This window comes from Callospermophilus lateralis, chromosome 7, assembly GCF_048772815.1.
Source record: "Callospermophilus lateralis isolate mCalLat2 chromosome 7, mCalLat2.hap1, whole genome shotgun sequence".
Lineage (NCBI taxonomy): Eukaryota > Metazoa > Chordata > Mammalia > Rodentia > Sciuridae > Callospermophilus > Callospermophilus lateralis.
In genome coordinates this window covers 461715-480644 of record NC_135311.1, presented here as the reverse complement: position 1 = coordinate 480644, position 18930 = coordinate 461715, and the positions used below count along the sequence as shown (strand labels likewise).

General features: G+C 45.0%; 2 protein-coding genes across 11 annotated transcripts in view; one reads left to right on the top strand and one right to left on the bottom strand.

Moving 5' to 3' along the window:
* Window positions 1-784, bottom strand: part of LOC143387706 (chromodomain-helicase-DNA-binding protein 1-like) — a 51064-nt gene extending 50280 nt beyond the window's left edge. For 2 of the 5 annotated variants that reach the window (XM_077109799.1, XM_077109800.1), the window contains exon 1: window positions 639-783. In XM_077109799.1, the coding sequence (XP_076965914.1) occupies window positions 639-747 (109 nt within the window). In that variant the 5' untranslated portion in view covers window positions 748-783. Of the gene's footprint in view, window positions 1-87; window positions 520-638 lie in introns of those variants that run through there. The other 3 variants (XM_077109801.1, XM_077109803.1, XR_013155537.1) reach the window with 2 other exon arrangements.
* LOC143641873 (flavin-containing monooxygenase 5) overlaps window positions 209-18930 on the top strand; it is a 52201-nt gene continuing 33479 nt past the window's right edge. For 2 of the 6 annotated variants that reach the window (XM_077109804.1, XM_077109810.1), the window contains exons 1-3: window positions 3811-4877; window positions 7209-7333; window positions 14558-14735. In XM_077109804.1, coding sequence (XP_076965919.1) covers window positions 14601-14735 — 135 coding nt within the window. In that variant the 5' untranslated portion in view covers window positions 3811-4877; window positions 7209-7333; window positions 14558-14600. Of the gene's footprint in view, window positions 911-3810; window positions 4878-7128; window positions 7334-9827; window positions 10532-14557; window positions 14736-18930 lie in introns of those variants that run through there. The other 4 variants (XM_077109807.1, XM_077109809.1, XM_077109808.1 and 1 more) reach the window with 4 other exon arrangements.

Below are 18930 nucleotides of genomic sequence, written 5' to 3'. Positions count from 1 at the left end.
CGCCTCCCTCCTCCCCCACCTCACCCGCCCCCTCCTCCCCCGCCTCCCTCCTCCCCCACCTCACCCGCCCCCGCCCCCCCTCCTCACCCGCCTCCGCGTCCCTGGCGCGTCCCCCCGGGTCACTGCGGCTGACCAGCTGCCCACAGGCCCCTCCCCACCGCCCTCCACTCTGAGGGAAGCGGCACGGCGCCTCGATTCCCGAGAGCCAGGAGCCGCGGGGCGCACCCCGGAGGCAGGAGCGGGCCGAGCGCTCTCCACCGAGAAGCGCCGCTCCCGGGGCGGGAACCTCGGGCGCCCCCCGTCCCCCGCGCCCGCGCGCTCCACCGGCGCTTCCGAGAGACGACTGACGGCGAGGAACGGGGAAGGGGAGGCGCAGGCTCCCAGAGTCCAGGGGGCGGTGCGTCTTCCGAGTCCGACCGCAGCGCCACCCGCACAGCCGGACCGCCTGGACCCGGGCTTCGCGCCCCACCGGGCAAGTTTCCTCGCCCACCGCCCGGCTACCCGGAAGTGCCCCGCGCCGAGCTCCGCCCACCGCGCGAGCGCCCACCCACTCCCGGCGGAGGGAAGCCCCGGCTCGCGGAAAGCTGGTGTGCACGAGGTGGCGCGTCTGGGCGGCCCTTCTCCTGCAGCCCACTTACCTGTCAGGCCGCACTGCCGTAAGTCCGGCTCCTGCACCCGCGTCCTCACCGCCTCGGGTCTGCCCTTCGCCTGGAAGGCTACTAAGAAGCCCGGCACGCTGCCCTCCATCTGGCTGCGAGAGGCTCCGCCCCGCGCGCCCTGCGTGCGCCGCCTTTCCTGTGAGCCGCGGAGGACCCTGGGAGCGCTGCTCAGGGCTGTGGGAGCGCCGCGCAGCCGCCAGGGGGCGCCCGCTGAGGGCGTCTATTGCGAGCTGCTGGGAGTCCGCCTCCAGGTCAGTCCTGGAATTCTTGGCTGGAGCCCTGGGTGGCTACTCTGCTCTTAGGAGTCAGCTCAATTCTGTTGACTCTAGCGGTAAATTGGGCGAGACGCTGAAGCCCCCTTAGCTGTTCCCTGTTAGCTGTAGGCCAAGCGAAAGCCTCCAAATGTTGCTGCCACCAAGGGCATTTCAAGGACGCTATGGGAGTAGGTAGATTGCCCACTGGCTTAGCTTCAGGGTGACCAGCCTCAGTTCTGGGTGATCCCGTGATGTAGTTTACCACTAGTACAAATATCATCATAACCACAAAGTCACTGCATTTACCCCCATACCTCCTAGGTGCTGCCCTAGGAGCTGACACATATTTTCTTATTTAACACAACAACCTTATAAATTGGTTTTATTTATTGTAACTGAAATTTGAATCAGCAAAACAGGGAACGGAAGCTATTATTTTCCTAAGTAACTTTACCAGAGTATTATTTCCACATAAGTTAATTCTGGTGCTTCCGTTGGCCTTTGATAAATTCATTGTAAACTACAAAAGAGTTACATTTGGTTGTTTTTTTTCGCAGAGACGCCAACAAAGCATGGTTTTATGAAGCTAATTTTGTGTCTTGAGTCTTCATGAATACTGCTTGAGCCACCTTCTCCATGTGCCAACCACTTATGTCACTAGGGACAGAGGCTACTAATCTCATGGAGCTATACTTTAAAAAGAAAATAAAGGCAATAAATAAAAACCAGATAGTGATCAATGCTAAGAGAGTAGTAAATGCTAAGATCCATGCTAAGACAGTAAAACGGTGTCACATCTTAGGGCTACATTGATTTTGTCCAGCACCTTTCCTGTTACCCAAGTCCTAGGCCAGAGGCCTAACTCTGGGGTCCTAACAAATCAAAACTGATCACTTTCTCCAAAAACCAAATGGAAAAAATAATGGGGAAAAGGAACTTTCATTAATGTACCTATACTGGAAAGACAAGTGATGTCAATGTCCCAGTCCTGTCTCTCAGGTACTAATGAGAGCTTCAGCTCAAATAGAGGAAGAACTGGTACAGGAACCAAGACGGACGTGTAATAAGCAGTCCTGGCCAACTGTCATGTGGTCTGTCATTCTCTTGAGTTCTGATCACCCCGAGTCTTGTTGGTGTTGAGGACATTGCCAGCTGTTCAAGGGCAATGTCCACTTGCTTCATGGGATATTTATCTATTAGATGTGTGATCCTGGAATGGGGGGCGTTCAGTTCCCATGGGACTCTATTGCTCCTGCTGAGGGAAGGCAGTCTCTTCACCATTGATCCGCCTGTAAGACTCACTGTTTGTGGAAAATGTGGGGTAAAAACTGAAGACTTCTAGGCACCACTCCAAGGCCCAGAAGTAGAAGCAAGTTGGCTGTGGAAACTATCTTAATTTTTCACACCTTCTTGTCTTCAGCCTTAAAGAAAGCATATTATCAGCTTTAGATGAATACTACTTACATGATTAATATGCTTATACTTACATAAATTAGTATAGCAATTATGGAAATGCTGTGGGGATCCTCAAAAAAAACCCAAAAAACTAGAAATAGAACTACCATATGACCAGAGTTGTGCAGGAATCTGACCCATGCTGAGAGCCATAGCTGAGTCAGAATGACGCATGGCATTTTTGCCAGAATGGAGTGGTGATGCCAACAAGCCATTGAGATGATGATGGTTATGTTAAGCTGTGTATTCAATTGTATATTAGACCCCTGCTGTCCGCCTAGGCCTGCTACTTTGGAGTTCTCCTGGGGATTCCTGGAGAGTTCCCATTGGTTGGGGAAGGTCCGGAGGAGGGATTTCTGGTTGGTGTGGTGTGTGCCTGGAGGAGCCGCATGGGCGGCGTTCGGGAGAGGTTCCCGGGGAGCGTGTGTGGAGTGTGCTGGTGGAGTTCAGAAATAAAGTTTGTTCCTGCTTGAGTGGCTTGTGATTTGTGCTCAGCCAGACTGCGGCAGACCCAAAGTTTAATAAGGGAGTAAAACAGACAAATACAGAATGAAGAAGAGATGCCAAACTTTATCATGCTTTTAGTTACACATTAGGCATCGGCAAACCCAACTGAAGAAACAGGTATTTTTAGCTCTCTAAGTCCCTGTTTTATTTTCCTATTTGCGGGTTTTTTCAAAAACTTACCATAGATTGGTATCCTTTGGTGGCTTCTCTGAAAGACTCTCTGGCTATTAAACTGCTTCTCAGTGTTTTATGCATCCTATTCTTTGTTTAACTTGTTTCCTCCCCTCCAGATTTCAATGCACTACATTTATCTGCTAAAGCAATGATATCAACCACCTTCCACTTAAACAAAAGGATGCTTATTGTTTTTTTAACTTAAAGTATATTTCAGAGATAGGGCCCTAGCTCTAAGCTAAGTAGACTGCTGATATATTGAGTCTGACATCTAAAATATAGCTGAGAAATGTAGCCAAGAGAATCCAGATCTGCAAGTCAGGTAACACATTTAAAAGTTTTACTCTGAATACTGTAGAGACTGGCAGGGGAGAAGCAGAGAGTTCAATTTGGAGGCTATTGTAATAAGTCTGGGCAAAAGATGATAATTGGGGGGCCAGCATGGTTGTAGTAGAGTGATGAATAGATATATTGTACAGGTAATACCTAGAAGATTCACGGGTTGAGCATTGGCAGGAAATGGGAGAATATAAGATGATTTCAACAATTTGGCATTGATAGAATGGAGTCACCATGTTGAAGGAGGAAGGCAGCAAAGAGTTTGGGGACATCAAGTATTCATTTTTGTGTTGGCAAGTATGCAGAAATAGGGGAACTCTCATACATTGCTGGTAGGAATGTAAATTAAATCAATTAGTACAGCAATTAAGACAAACACTTTGGGGCTCATCAAACACACACACACACACACACACACAGAAACTAGAAATACAACTATCATATGATCCAGCAGTTCCATTATAAAGTGTATATCCAAAGGAAATACACTTAGTATGTGAAAGAGATATCACTCCCCAGTTTATTACTGCACTCTTCACAGTAGCCAAGATGTGGAATCAACCTAGATGCCCATTGTGGATGAATGAATAAAGAAAATGGGGCATATATATACAATGGAGTATTTTTTCAGCCAAGAAAAGATGAAATTTTATCATTTAGAGTAACATGGATGAGCCTAGGGACATTATGTTACATGAAAAACGTCAGGCACAAAAAAAGACAAATACCACATATTTTCACTTAATGTGGAAACTGAAAAGGTTGATGTCACAGAATTAGAGAGTAGAACTGGGAAGAGTGGGAAGGAGAAGGGGCGGAGAAAGGCGGGTTAATAGGCACGGGTCCAGCTGGATGGGAGGAATACTTCTAATGCTCTCTAGCATAGTGGGGTTCTCATGTTGATGGTAATTAATTGAATATTTCAAAATAGTGAAGAGGATTGTTGTAGGGCATGATGTAATGTGGGGCATGTTGCATCAGAAAAGAGGAAACTTAACTTGCTGGCTGCTACCCGCTTCCCAGTCCTGGGGCCACAGGTGGCTAAGAGAGCACCTGGCGATCAGCCAGAAGGCATTGCCGTGGGTTGTGATGAAGAATCGGACCACCTCTAGGACAGGCTCAGAACCCTCTGCCCTCACGGACAGCTCCTGTCTCCCATTACTGCCTGTAGGATGGTGAAGATGTAAACTCTCCCCACCCTGCTGACCTTTACCCTGATTGGCTCCTGTACATGATATTAGCTGTGTATGTTTTCTCATTAAACCAGATCCTGCTTTGACTCTTCTCCCTGGCGCTTCTGATGGTCCTCCTGCGAGGGAGGGCTGGGTGCAGACGGCCAGTCCTTTACCTTTCTTGGCCTGTCCTGGCTGGGGCGTGCTCTCCCAATCTCTCCCACAGGTCAGGAGGGAACAGGGAGGCTAAAACCCCCGACATCTGGTGCCCCACGCGGGAGTGAGAGTATGGAGCCAAGCCAAGAGAGTTTTCTGAGGTAAGGGTATCCCTGGAAAGACGGGGCAGTCTCACACTAGGCATAAGGACCCAGCTCTTAATGCTCAAAAGCCGAGGCTTAGAGATCTTGGATGCGCAGGCCAAAAAGGTCTGGGAAACCTTGTCACTCTGGGGTCCTGGTTGATGGCTGAGGGGGAGGAGGAGGGAGAGGTTTTCGAGAGGGAGCTAGGCCGGCCGGCGGGAGCCCCAGGTGTTTCTTCTTATGGCCCGCTGCAGGCCCCACTGCAGGCCCCACCAGCGCCGTCCCACTCCGCCCTCGGGCGTTGGGCCACCTGGGACCCCTCAGAACAGTTGGTGAGGAAGAGGGAAATCAACCTGGGAGAGGACCCCCCTCTGAGGGACTATCTGCCCTCAGCGCCTGTTTCTCTCCTGGCCCCTCAAGAGGAACATCTAGGGGCGACAAAGACCCTTCTAAGACACCTACTCCTCCTTCCACCAATCCTTGGCCTGGTCTCCTAAATTCCACACTAACTGCCCCTGTCCCGGAACACATGGTAGACAGTCGGGATGGGGAACGGCCTCCGCCATATTGTCATCCCTCTCCCTGCGGAAATTCTCTGCCCTCTTACAAAAAAAAAAAAAAAAAAAAAGACTCAAAAAAAGGCCATCTCCAAGGATAGGCCTAATTCGCCCTGGGCTGAAACCATCCTCCAGCGTCTGGAAGGGTCAAACTCCGCCTAAGACGCCCTGCCCCCAGTGTAAAAAGGGATTTCATTTGGCAAAAGGATTACAAGTCCAAATTTGAGATTGAGGGGAAGCCTTTAAACTAGTAATGGGGTGCCCTCCAGCCCCGTCACCCAAAGGAGGTGCCCCGCCTAGACACTGGCCTAGGGCCCACTGGCCAGGCGAGAGGCCCAGCCAGGCCCCCCCCCCGGGGACGGGGCCAAGTGGAGTCCCTAGCCGCCACTGCTGCCAGTCCGGACCTGCCCACCCAACCTGGAGGCACAATCTCACCGGCTCTTGCTCCCTGTGCAGCCCGGTGGCAGCTGGAATCTGGGACACTCCCGGGGCCTTCTGAGTTGCCAGGGGACATCGATAGGGAGAGAGAATGGCCTTCCAGCGCCACCTGAGGAAAACAGCTTCCTTCAAATTGGCAAAATAATGCAATGAAAAATTTGAACATTTTAGCTTTGGATGGGAGCATAAAAATTTGCCAGCAAGGAGCCAGCAAGAACTCAGAGGGCTACCAAGGATCTTGCCACCTTCCTCGAAAGGGTGGAAAAGAGCCTCCAAAGGAAGTTCCCCCGGGCCCCTTCAGGACTGGCCACGATTTATATATATAAAAAAGAGGGGGGACACCCGCCATCCTCATGCCTCCTGAGCTTTATAAATGCAGGGTTAGCAACATCTCAAATCCATAGCAGCTGATATCCAGAACTCCAGTTTAGCTATCCTTACTTCTGCCACAATGGTTCTCCCACACCTGGAGGCTAATGGATAGATATGTTAATGAGCACCATTGAGGCCTATTTCAAACGTGAAAAACCTTGAGGCTTACTTACAAACCCACATGCAAGTTACAGGAAGAAGAATGGGATATCAAAAGAAGAGTCTAACCCAGGTGGTAGCCAGGATGCTTTTTTCAATATCTATTTTTAGTAGATTTTGCCTTATGCTCTTCCCAAAACCACACATATACTCCAAAGCTGTCACACCAAAATGGTTTTTCTTTCTTTTTTTTTTTTTTTAAAGAGAGAGTGAGAGAGGGAGAGAGAGAATTTTAATATTTTATTTTTTAGTTATCAGCGGTCACAACATCTTTGTTTGTATGTGGTGCTGAGGACCGAACCCGGGCCGGACACATGCCAGGCAAGCGCACTACCGCTTGAGCCACATCCCCAGCCCCACAAAATGGTTTTTCTTCTATCATGTCCTACAGATTGTGAATGTCCCTAACATGACATAATGATGAATGTTTGAGGTAATAGATCAATTACCCTGATCTGATTAATTCACATTATATACATACACCAAAATATCACACTGTGTCCCATAAATATGAAAGTATGTATTGTTATGTTCGTTAAAATTTTAAAATACATGCATTGAAGGCTTTTTTTTTTTTTTTAAAGAATTCATGTTGAGAAAAAAAAAATTCAATTTTGGACCGAGTATCGTGACACAGGTACAGAGACCCAAGAATAGGTTTGGCATAGGTAACTGGATAGATTATTCTAGAGTTCAGGGGAACGGGTTAGAACTGCATATGAATAAGGAAGTCATGATTTTAGGATGGAGCTTAGGTCCTAATATCCTCAGGAGTGTGACTGGAACTATAGAAAAGACTAATCCTTGGTCAGCTGATATCTAGAAATCGAGAAGAGGGGCAGCAGAAGAGACTAAGAACAGCCAGTGAAGTCATATGAGCACTAAGGAATGGCATCCCTAAGGACAAAGGAGTGGAGCCTCACCGGTGAAGGTCTACGTCAGATGCAGGTAAGAGGTGGGGTGAAGAAAGGGTAGAAAGTGAGCACTGGATTGGTGACACCATGATGGCCAGTGGCCTTGGCAAGGAGTCCAGTGCCTGACGCAGTGGCTGAAACCAGAATGGAGGGAAGAAGGTGGAGACAGACTCTCTCACCCCTTTGGAAGAGTTTTGATGTAAAAGGAAGCAGAAAATTGGCAGCAATAACGAGCAGTAAGGGCAGTTTATTTTAAGGTGGGTGATGTTCGAGCAATTGAATGCTGATGGGAATGATCCAGGAAGTGTTCTGGAGTGAGATGCACAAGTAGAGGGTTGGCATAGACAGTAAGGCTCAATATGAGACTGGATTTGGTGGTGACAGCACCTGATGTCTCCTGACTCTATTGTCCAAATGAAAAGAGGAACAGTGTCATCAGGTGAGCTTGGTGGAAGGGGTTGGAGGTTTGAAGACAGAAAGATGTGAAACAGTTGTCAGGGGAAGTGGAGAGGGAATGGACTGGAGGAATATGGTACCATTGCCAAGCAGCAGTGAGGGCCACGTGAAGTTGATGGACATGAGACCAAGCAGCATGGTGTGTGCTGGCTGCAGGTGGGGAAGAGGTAGAGAACTGAGTGGACATTTGCCAGATGAGTACAATAGAGAGTGATTATGTTGGTCATGTCCCCAGTGTCTAGAAGAGAGGCGAACATGTTAGATAAGGTCCCTGCACTTATGGAGCTTAGATTCTAGTGATGAGAAATAGAAAAAGAAAGGGGAGTACAAATAAGGTAGTACAGTGCTAAGAAGATTGCAAACAGGGTCACAATAGAGAGAATGGGGCTGGGAGCAGCTCTGGATAGAGTGGGTGGAAGAGGAGAGCGGTAAAAAGATGACATTTGAATTATAGTCTGAATGATGAGAAGCCAGCTTTGTGAAATCAGAGGAAGAAGGTTTAGGGCAGAGAGATCACACATGCAAAGACATTGAGACAAGCTTTGCAAGGGATAATAAATATGTTTTAAGAATTGGTGACTGAGTTGGGTGCAATGGAGCACTTCTGTAATCCCAGGAACTAAGGAGGCTGAGATAGGAGGATGGAAAGTTCAAGGTAAGCTGGGCAATTTAGTGGGAACCTCTCAAGATAAAAAGGTCTGTAAAGTAAAAGATCTGCAAAGTAAAAAGGCACGCAGCTCAAAGGTAGAACGACTACCTAGCATATGTGGGGCTTGGGTTCACTCTCTAGTGCTGAGAGAAAAAAGGTAGTGACGATGCACTTGAAGGGGTTTGGTCATCATTGACCACAGGGCTGAGGGAGAGAGAGAGGCCGAGGTGGGCTCCCACAGGCTTCTGCCCTGGGATATGGATGTCTATGCCACCACTGAGGACTTCTAAGAGAGAGAAGCTGGTGTGAGGGAGGGAAGACCACACAGTCACCTTCAGGATGTATTCGATTGTCCTGGAACAGTGTCTGGCCTGAGGAAGCACTCAAAACATACTGTTAGATGTCCCAGTGAGGGGTCTGTGGAGGGATTGAAAACTCTAGGACCTGATTGATACAACCTGAGGTCAAGAGAGGACATTCAACACGTAGGCAAACGAAGGCACAGAAAGTTTAGGAAACCTGTTCAATATTTTCTAGCGAGTCAGTATTAGCTGCCTGAACGAAATCTAGCTCAATCCCTTTTTCATTCATTGCTCTGGTCATACAATAATGATGCTTATATTAATGTTTCATTTCTCCACACAGAGAGAGAAATGTCCTCGGACAACAGCAACACAATAACAATAAGTGACCAAATCATGTTTTGGTAGATCTTAGCATCTTCAACCCCAACCCAAACAAGCATGACTGTAGCACAGGTTTGTGAAGAGGTTGCGTTTGCTGTCCACTGTGTTGCACTGTGTTTACTGTGTTACAGTAGGATACTAGCTGGCAGCATCTGGTGATATGGAGCTTGAGTAAAAGATGTGGCCATAGGGAAAATGTGTACAGAACTTACTTTGGGCTAAGGTTAGAATTAGGTCAGTGCCCTCCACTGAGTTGAAAGAAATTTGGGTTTTCTTTCTCCCAAGAAAGGAAAGACCACATTTGACTTTGATGTAATTTGATGTAATTATATATCTTAGGCATCAAATTTATATAATATTCTGAAATATTCTCAAATAAATCTTTGAGGACATAGGTCAGAGATGTAGATAGCTCTGTACTGAAACTTGCCTGTGTGTCTTATTTGACAGAACAGTTCTCGTTTTCCTTTTTTGTTTGTCTGCAGTACTGGGATTGGACCCAAGGTCTTGGGCACGTTAGGCAAGCACTCTTCCTAATAAGCCACATCCCCACCCCTTTTAATTTAATTTAATTTTATTTTAAGTTGCCAGTGCTGGCCTCAAACTCACAATCCTCTTGCATTACCCTCCTGAATAGTATGATTACGAGCATGTGCCTTCATACCCAGCTTTTATTTTCCTCTCTAATTGAATACGTTAATTAGTCACAATAATTTCACTTTTTGTTCTCTGTCCAGCAGGAAAGGTTTTATGTGATCCACTTAGCCAGCCCCTGAAGCTTTTGTTTACTAGTGCTGAACTTTTCTGACAAATTTCTACATAATTGCTACATTACATAAGCAGCAAGTTATCAATAATAAAATTACATGAAGCCAAAATATTCTCATGATTCAGCCTACACTGAAACCCTAAGAACTCTGACTTCCTCTTCCTCTGGGTTGGTAAGAACCCAAAGCCGTCTTATATCCTGACTTCACAAAGCCTGGGTCCTAGGTGTGAAAATGAACATACCTGTTGCACATGTATCTGTGTTGCTGAGGGACAATTGCAACGTTAATCCAAAATGCTCAAAACTGGCATGTGAAACAATCTTCGTCATCAGAGGGCCTGAATCACCTGAGTGCGTCTGAAAGGCCCTGGTGCCTGGTGACCCACAGTGAGGACCGTGGGAGCTGCCCTTCAGCACTGTGGTGGACACTGAATGAGGCCACCTTTTACATCTATATCTATAAACAGATTCAGACTTCCAGGATATCGTGAAGGACCAAACACATTAGATGGAAATGAACCTGCCCGCATCTCACCAGTAAAGACTCCAGAGGTCAAGAGTCACCCTTCATGGTCGAGGTGCCGTGTAATCTCCTTAGCTTGGAAGTCCACAGGCATGGCCCACAGCTGTGGTCTCTGAAGGTAAACAGAGTGTCACGGGTGGCCGACTCCGGTAGGTTGTATTCCTATTCCCAACTATCCACTGTCTCCCCTGTGGGATTATTGTGCATCCAGCCCTTAGACATGTGGCTTTCTGTTTCTCTGAATGGGCAGAGCCCGTGTCCTTTGTTTTGGAATGTGAATGGATGTGGTGTCTGAGTTGAAGCTTTAAATGTGCCTGATCGGATGGTTCCTACCCCCTGCCATGAAAACTATACAAACCAAATAAGTTCCATGGTGGCTAAAATCTTTCCTGAACTTTAATGTAAGTATTAATTCATATCATTTTCAAAAAGTCTCTGTCTGTGCGTAGATATGTGTGTGTCTCTCAGTGTCCTCACCTGTAGAGGTGGAACTTCAGTTGGGCCTGAGTCTCCATCACACCTCTTCTTGTGTCCTGTATCTCATATCTCATTTCCAGCTTAGGTCTTCGCCTTAGGTCTTCTGCTGGTGTGCGTTTGGCTATGAGAATAAGGTCAAGGTACTGTTGGTTGATTAATGACATTCTGACCATGGGTTTGGCCCTCATCACCTAGAGCACTTATTATCGAAAGTCTCTGCCATTAATATTTTCTTTTTTTAACTTACTTTTTAAATTTGTTCTTTTTAGTTATATATGACAGTACACTATATTTTGGCATGTTATCCATACATGGAGTATAACTTCCCATTCTTGTGGTTGTTCATGATGTGGAGTTATACTGGTCATATATGTGTATAGGAACATAGGAAAGTGATGTCCAGTTCATTTTACTGTTTTTCCTATTCTCATCCCTTCCCTTCCCTTCATTCCCCTTTGTCTAATCTAAAGCATTTCTGTTCTTTTCTCTCCTGCCTCATTGTGTGCTAGCATCTGCATATCAGAACATTCAGCCTTTGGTTTTGGGGGATTGGCTTATTCCACTTAGTATGGTAGTCTCCAGTTCCATCCATTTACCAGCAAATGCTATCGTCTCATTCTTCCTAGGGCTCAGGAATATTTCATTGTGTGTATATATACCACAGTTGCCACAGTTGCTTTATCCATTCATCTGTTGAAGGGCACCTACTTAGTTCCATAGCTCAGCTCTTCTCAATTTGAGCTGCTATGAACATTGATGTGGCTATGTCACTGTTGCATGCTGATTTTAAGTTCTTTGCATTTAACCCAAGGCATGGGATTACTGGGTCAAATGGTGATTCCATTCCAAGTTTTCTGAGGAATCTCCATCCTGCTTTCCAGAGTGGTTGTACCCATTTGCAGTCCCACCAGCAGTGTGTGAGTGAACCTTTCCCCCAGCCTCGCCAACATTCACTGTTACTTGTATTCTTGATAATCACTATTCTCAAGTGAGATGGACTCTCAGCGTAGTTTTAATTTGCATTTCTGTAATTGTTAGAGATGTTGAAGAACATTTTTTCATGTTTTTGACTGTTATTAATATTTTCAGAATAGTGCAGACCTTGCTTTGTCGGCCTAGCTGGCCTATGTGCTGACCATGCAGTCTCAGGAGGCTGAGATGACTTTCCAGCTTCCCGTCTCCTGGTGTGTTATTCACTCCCATGGTCTTGAAGACTGGTGCACTTTTAACTTGTAATTTTTTAGTACAACTGTTAACCCCATAAGACTGAGAGCTAGCTGGGTTGTCTTATTTCCCCTAAGGTGTCTATCCCTTAGTCCTAAAGAGTCCTTTTTCCATGGATGGAGGCCCCTGACTATTTCAAACCTACCAACTTCAATTCCTGGCTTCCAGAAGTCTGGTTATCAACATTCCAAACAAACAAACAAAAAAAAAAAAAAAAAAAAAAAAAAAAGGAGAAGGAGTAGAAGACTAGATCAAGATGTTTTCTTTAAAAAGTTTAGGTCAAAGCTGCTCACATTTTCTCTTCTTCTGTTCCTTGGTGATAATTTAATAATGAATTTATGCATAGCTTCAAAAAGAACCAGGAAAACACACGGTTCCTCATTAGGAAATCCCATTCCAAAGGGATATATTATATAGCAAGAGGAGGAGATAACATTTTAATGGGATCCAGTAGTGTCTGCTACTTGTCTAGCCACTGAAATTCCATGTTAATTCTTCTCATTGATATGCCATTCCCACCCCAAGGAAGACAACCCCAGTCCCAGCTGGCTACTGCACCCCACTTAAATTGTATGTCTGGGTGACATGCAGTTGTCTCTCTCAGATTCAGATATAGCTCCTTGGGGTCCAGTGATTCATTAACTGGAGAACACCTGCCTGCCTTCTCCAGCAGTAATAGAAATTGATGGCTGCATATGAGATGTCCTACTCTTAAACATCCCTGGCCTTCCACTGCCATACGCCTCGGGAGGGATGAACTGAGAAACTGATTCTTCTAAACCTCAAAGGAGATACATTCAAGTAACTGGGAGAGAGAGAGAGAGAGAGAGAGAGAGAGAACACTGCTTTCTCTTTCTAGGAGAAAGTAGCATTAGGCGGAAGGTACTTGACAAAAAGCATTCTGTTTGGTGGTAATCTGTGAGGACAGACTCTAGTAAATAAAGGTTTTTTTAAAAATTATTTATTTATTTTTTTAGTTGTAGCAAAACACAAGACCTTTATTTTATTTATTTTTATGTGGTGCTGAGGATCGAACCAGGCACCTTGCACAAGCTAGGCAAGCACTCTACCACTGAGCCACAATCCCAGCCCCAAATAAAGGTTTTAATAAAGTGTGGCAGGAGTAAAATGAAAAGAGAATCCAGAGCAAAATTTAATAGCAGCTCTTTAAAATACGAATTACGTGATGGGGTCATCTTGATGTGTCCACTGAAAGATAAGGAATATTTTGATGAGTAACTGTTTTGACAGAACCATATCAAAAAGTACAGACATTCTGCCGGATGCTGTGGTGCTCACCCATAATCCCAGTGGCTCAGGTTGTTGAGGCAGGAGGATCATGGGTTCAAAGCCAGCTTCAGCAACTTAGTGAGGCCCTAAGAAACTTAGTGAGACCCTGTCTCAAAAAATAACAGCATGTGGCTCACTGGTTAAGTACCCATGGGCTCATTCCCTGGTAACTTCCCCCCTCACATATATGTATGTAGATACATATGTACACACACACACACACACACACACACACACACAGGACTCCACCTTTGATCCTCACTTCTTTCCTTCTCCCACGAGGTGACGTGGAGACCATGTGTCCACCATTGTGTGCTAACTGTATTTTAATATAATTCAGACCATATACTGGACAGGCATCTTCCTGATGGAGTAAAGTGATTGTCTAAGTCAAAGATTCTATTTTTAACCAGATTTTAAAGAGTTGAAATGAAGCCAGCTAGAATTCAGCTAAAAGCATTTTAAAGCATGCATGGGGATTTTAAAGTAAATTTCTACCAGCAGGGTAGAGCCAGGACGCAGGCCATGAGGTGGGGAGGAGGCAGAGAAGAGGGGAGGATCACCTATTTGGATGGATGCCCAGGAATGTAGTTGTTCCGCATTTAGGCATTCACATCACGCTTGCTTGGGAGTTGTTTACACTTTGGCTTCAGTAGTAGGAGTGTATTCCTTTAAGGGAAAAGCAGGGAGTTAAAAGTGGATGCAGCCGGTAGGGGAGCTCAGGAGATTAGAAGACCTCTCTCCAGAGGGAGTAAAAGGGCACCGCCCACAACCCAGCTGAAAAACACACAAGTTGTTTCTTTTCCTGTCCAAAGCAGATCCAACCCACATTTTCTTCCAGTGAAGAGAGGGAGAATTGGTGCCAAGGAGCGGTGGGGGTGTGGGCTGAAAGGAGGTGGGACAGACTACCTGCCCCTGGGCTGGGCTGGTACCTGCCTAGTTCATGTTTCTTTCATCACAGCAGAAAGCCAGAGTGACTTTCCCATCTCAGCTGAAGGAGCAGCCAGGTGCTTCAGGAGAGAGAGTGAGACAGTGCTCCTCAGCTCTGGGCCTTGCAGGATTCCTTCTAAAGAGGGCAACCCCAAGGCACCTCTTGTCACAGCATTTATTTGAGTGTGGAGGCAGCTGTCTTTCTTAAGCACTGTTGGTACCCGTGTGCTTTCTGTCTCTTGTTCTTTCTTCAGGACAAGTGGCATTGCCCTAGCCAGGTGAAGATCTCTGGAGACCATGACCAAGAGAAGGATCTCTGTGATTGGGGCTGGAGCCTCCGGGCTCTCTTCCATCAAGTGCTGTCTGGATGAAGACTTGGAACCTGTTTGCTTTGAAAGGACTGATGACATTGGTGGGCTCTGGAGGTATCAGGTAAGTCTTGTGTCCCTTAGTACTAGAATCCCTCCTTGCAGCTGGGTGCATGCAGTATGCTGCCTCATGTCAGGTGATATGCCAGCCTGGTAGTGACTGAACCTGACAGGGCTCTGCCTGTTGGCTTCCTAACAGCCCCACCCCACCTTTAATGAGGCTTTCTCTTTCCCTCTGTGGGCTGCAAAAGCATCACTCATGGGACTCTTTTCCCTATTCTACTGTTTATAAAATCCACAGAGAACATTTTCTTATATTAGTTTTGCTGTTTTTCAGAAGAGGGGAGAATGAGTAACGAAGCCACACACCTTAGAAAGCACATGGGGGATTAGAAAATGTGGAGTGGTAGCTTCTGATGTGTCCTAAAGATAAGTGAGCTAGAATCGCCTGCCAACAACTCCTTCCAGGAACACCCTGAACCTTCAGTCATCAACCTCATTTTTCCTTTTAAGAAAACCCAGCTATTTCTCTGACAATTCTAGTCCTGAATAAAATATAAAATCTGATAGAATTGTTTGCTTTAAACTTCTTGCATTGAGAAGCTTAAAGTCCGTTGTCTTTCAGAAGAGGGCAGAGGGCAGAGAGCTCCTGCAACTTGGTTTTCATGTCCTCGCATATACTCAGCTTTGAAGTTAAATTGTTTAAATATGCATCCAATCCTGCAACTTGTTAGTAACCACTTAAAACATTATATACTTAAATGACAAAAACCTATTAAGTGCCAAAAATATCAGTCATCTTCACTGATCTCTAATTTGATTTGCTTTTAAACTCATTTTCTGAACCAGTGAATGGAATTGAGGTGCCATGGATATATTTCCCATCATAAAAACTAACACAGCGTTGGCCAACTGCTTAAAAGTAGATTGGGCTGAGGCTGTAGCTCAGTGGTACAGCACTTTCCTAGCATGTGTGAGGCACTGGGTCAATCCTTAGCACCACATAAAAACAAAGGCATTCTGTCCATCTACAACTACAAAAAAATGAAATTTAAAAAGTGGCCTTATGACATTACTTTGTAGAACAAAAGTATTATATCTTGGCTTCATTTTGGGAACTAATTCTATCTGACAATACTCTTATTCATATCTAGAATGGATCCCCTTAGCAAATCCCTATACCTTTATCAGAATCAGTCAGACGTGGGCTGAAAAACCTGTTAATTCGGTTTTTAGTTAACAGAAAATTCTACTGTTGGAATCCAGTCACACCCTAGTGTGCAGGTTAAAAGCACTGCTTTAGATTCAAAGACTGTCCTTCACAAGAAGTATGGCCTTGGGCAAATCATTACACCTCTCTGTGCCCACTGTTTTTTAATCTTTACAAAGAGATAATAATAATACCCACCTTAAACATTTATCTTGGGGAATAAGTGGATGAATAATTACATCAATCACTTACAAAAGTGCTGGTTCTGCATAGTGCTACATGTTAGTTATTATTCAGGCCTAGAGTGGGACCCCCACATTGTAGCTGGATTTGGCAATTACCAAAAGGGAATGAAATTAGGTAAGGCAGAGATGATGTTGGGGGGGTAGCCATTATCCTGCCTGATTAATATGTTTCTGGTTTTTATCTCTAAAGTGATTTAAAATTATTACCTGCTGAAAATACAGCATGGGGACTTTTTTCATTATTATCTTCTGGGCAAAATTTCAATACCTTATGAACTGCTTCCTTGGGGGGAAAACTGTTTCATCATAACACTCTGACTTCTCTTAACACAGACATGCCTATAGGGCTCACCATTATATTCTAGGTCAAGAAGGATGCCTGGTGTGTATTAGCTTCCCAGTATATTTATGTTTAATATGTGGATTCCTGAGAAGGAAACTGTCATCAGCGTCGACTAAAAATGTTTACCGTGCTGGAGACCCTCCTTCTCACATTTTCCACAGTTAATTAGCTGTGGAGACTAAGGTATTATAAACATCCTTTAATGTTGGACTGACGCATCTTACGTGCTGCTGGTGGTCACCCTGAGAGTTTTTTCTGAGACAAGCTTCTCTATCACTCCCTTGCTTGTTATTTGGAGTCTAGCTGTCTCTCCACCCCCGAAAACTTTTCTATAATTTTTTAGAGGTTTCGTATGTAGAATTGGTCTAAGCACTTTGGAATTCCACCTCCACTGCCGGATGTTCAGTAAGAACACTGGGAATTCAGGGCTTCCATTTTCCCTTTTTTTGACAGGTTCCTGGATTCAGTATATTTTTATTTTCTTCTCAGATAGTACCATTTGTACTTCCCTACCGTGATTCCTTTCTGTTTTCTATCTGCCAAACAAGTGTTTTCTCAGATACCACCATTTGTATTTCCTCTCTCTTTTCCTTTCATGTTCCACCTACCAAACTGGTGTAGCCTTCTCCTGGTGCAGCTGAATACTGTCTCATAGTAATCATAGAAGTTCTCAAACATTAATTTCAGTCAACTCTTGATCTCTTCATTAACATTAAATAAGACTGATGGTGGAAAGTAGGTGCTAATGTGATATATACCCATTTATTTGTTGTTACCTTATGAATGCAATAGCTTCAAAAAGTAATAAATTTCTTACAAAATACTGAGGATTTAACTCCATACTATATAATAATCATTGCTATTTTTTGGTCAAACTGGATTTTTAAGAATTATTAAAGCATGCTAAACTATGCTTTTCAAACTTCAGTGTACACATGAATTACTGGAGATTCTGATTAATTAATTTAGGGTATACCAAGATTCCACATTTCTAACAAGCCCTAAGTGATATTTATGCTGCTGATAACTGCATCACATAATAAAGTTATAAAGTATAGACAATAGATACACCATGGAATGTAAAATGTTGCTGTTTAATCAGTGTTGATTTAAAATAGAAAATTAATAAACATCCTTAAATGAAATGTTTTTTAAAAAACTATAAATTTCATAGTTCTTCTTTTCTCAAAAGAAGAAGACGATGATGACAATAAGTGGATTAAAAAATACTTAAGAGGGAGGAGTGTCCAGCTGTACACTGAAGAACTAATCCCTGGGGGAACGTTAACAGGAAAGGTGTCAGCCACTTGTGAGATTCTGGGTGTTGATCTGGAGCTCTCTGCTAGGTATTTCTAATACACACTGATGTGAAGGCGAAGGCCTTACAGCCTCTACCGCAGCATGAGGATGATGTTGTGTCCTTACAATAAGAGCAGCAGTAATCTATGACACACACGTTTCTGGGCTGAGGCTGTCCCTAGAGGGTGCGGAGATGCAGAGACCTGGCTTCCTCCCGCTGCCCTCGGGCACTCTGCGGTTTAGCTGAGGGTGATTGCAGAAAGGACTTGCAGCTGATGGAGTGAGTAGCTGTGAGCTCTTCAGGGCCAGCACACTGCCTCTGATGGGCAGTTCTCAGCCTTGTCGTCACATTAGACAGGCAGCACTCGGAAGAATTCCTAGGAGGAGAGCCCAGGCTCTATGTTTCTTGAAAAGTTCTCCATCTGATCTCAGTGTGCAGACACCAGAACTGGGAAGTACCCTTCAACAGCGCTCCTGTGCGTGGGATTTGCGGAGCACCACAGGGAAACAGAAGACCATGCTGTCGTCATTCCTGCCGCCCAGTGGGAGTCGTTTTCCCCCTTTTGCACCTTCTACCCCTCCAGCCCATTCAGCTCCAACTCACTCCCTCAGGTCCTCTCCTTCCTCTTTTTTTTAAAAAAATGCTTTAATATGCTTTATTTTTAGATAAGTTTTAAATTCATACAGAATTGAGCTTCTGCCTTTTTAGGTGCACAGCTTGCCTCATTATCGTCATCCCCCTGTAGTGTGCTACATTTGCTACGATCAGTGACAGATTATCCATCATTCACAGCTCTTGGTTTACAGGAAGGTTCACTATTGGTTTTGCATATTCTATGGGTTTGCGTAAATGTATAATAACATATATCCATCCATATTATAGTCTTATACTGCATAGCTGGTTTTGTTGTTGTTTTGCTTTTGGAGGTGCTGGGGATTGAACCCAGCGCTTCGGGCATGCTAGGCAAACATTCTACCACTGAGCTACATCCCCAGCCCTTTATTTATTTTTTTTAAATTGGCAAACTGGGACTATAACTCAGAGGTAGTGCTTGCCTAGCATGTTCAAGGCCCTGAGTTTGATTCCCAGTGCCACAAAAGAAACAGAAAAAAAATTATTGTCCATTATAATTATCCATAACAGTGAGATCCAGTGTGATGT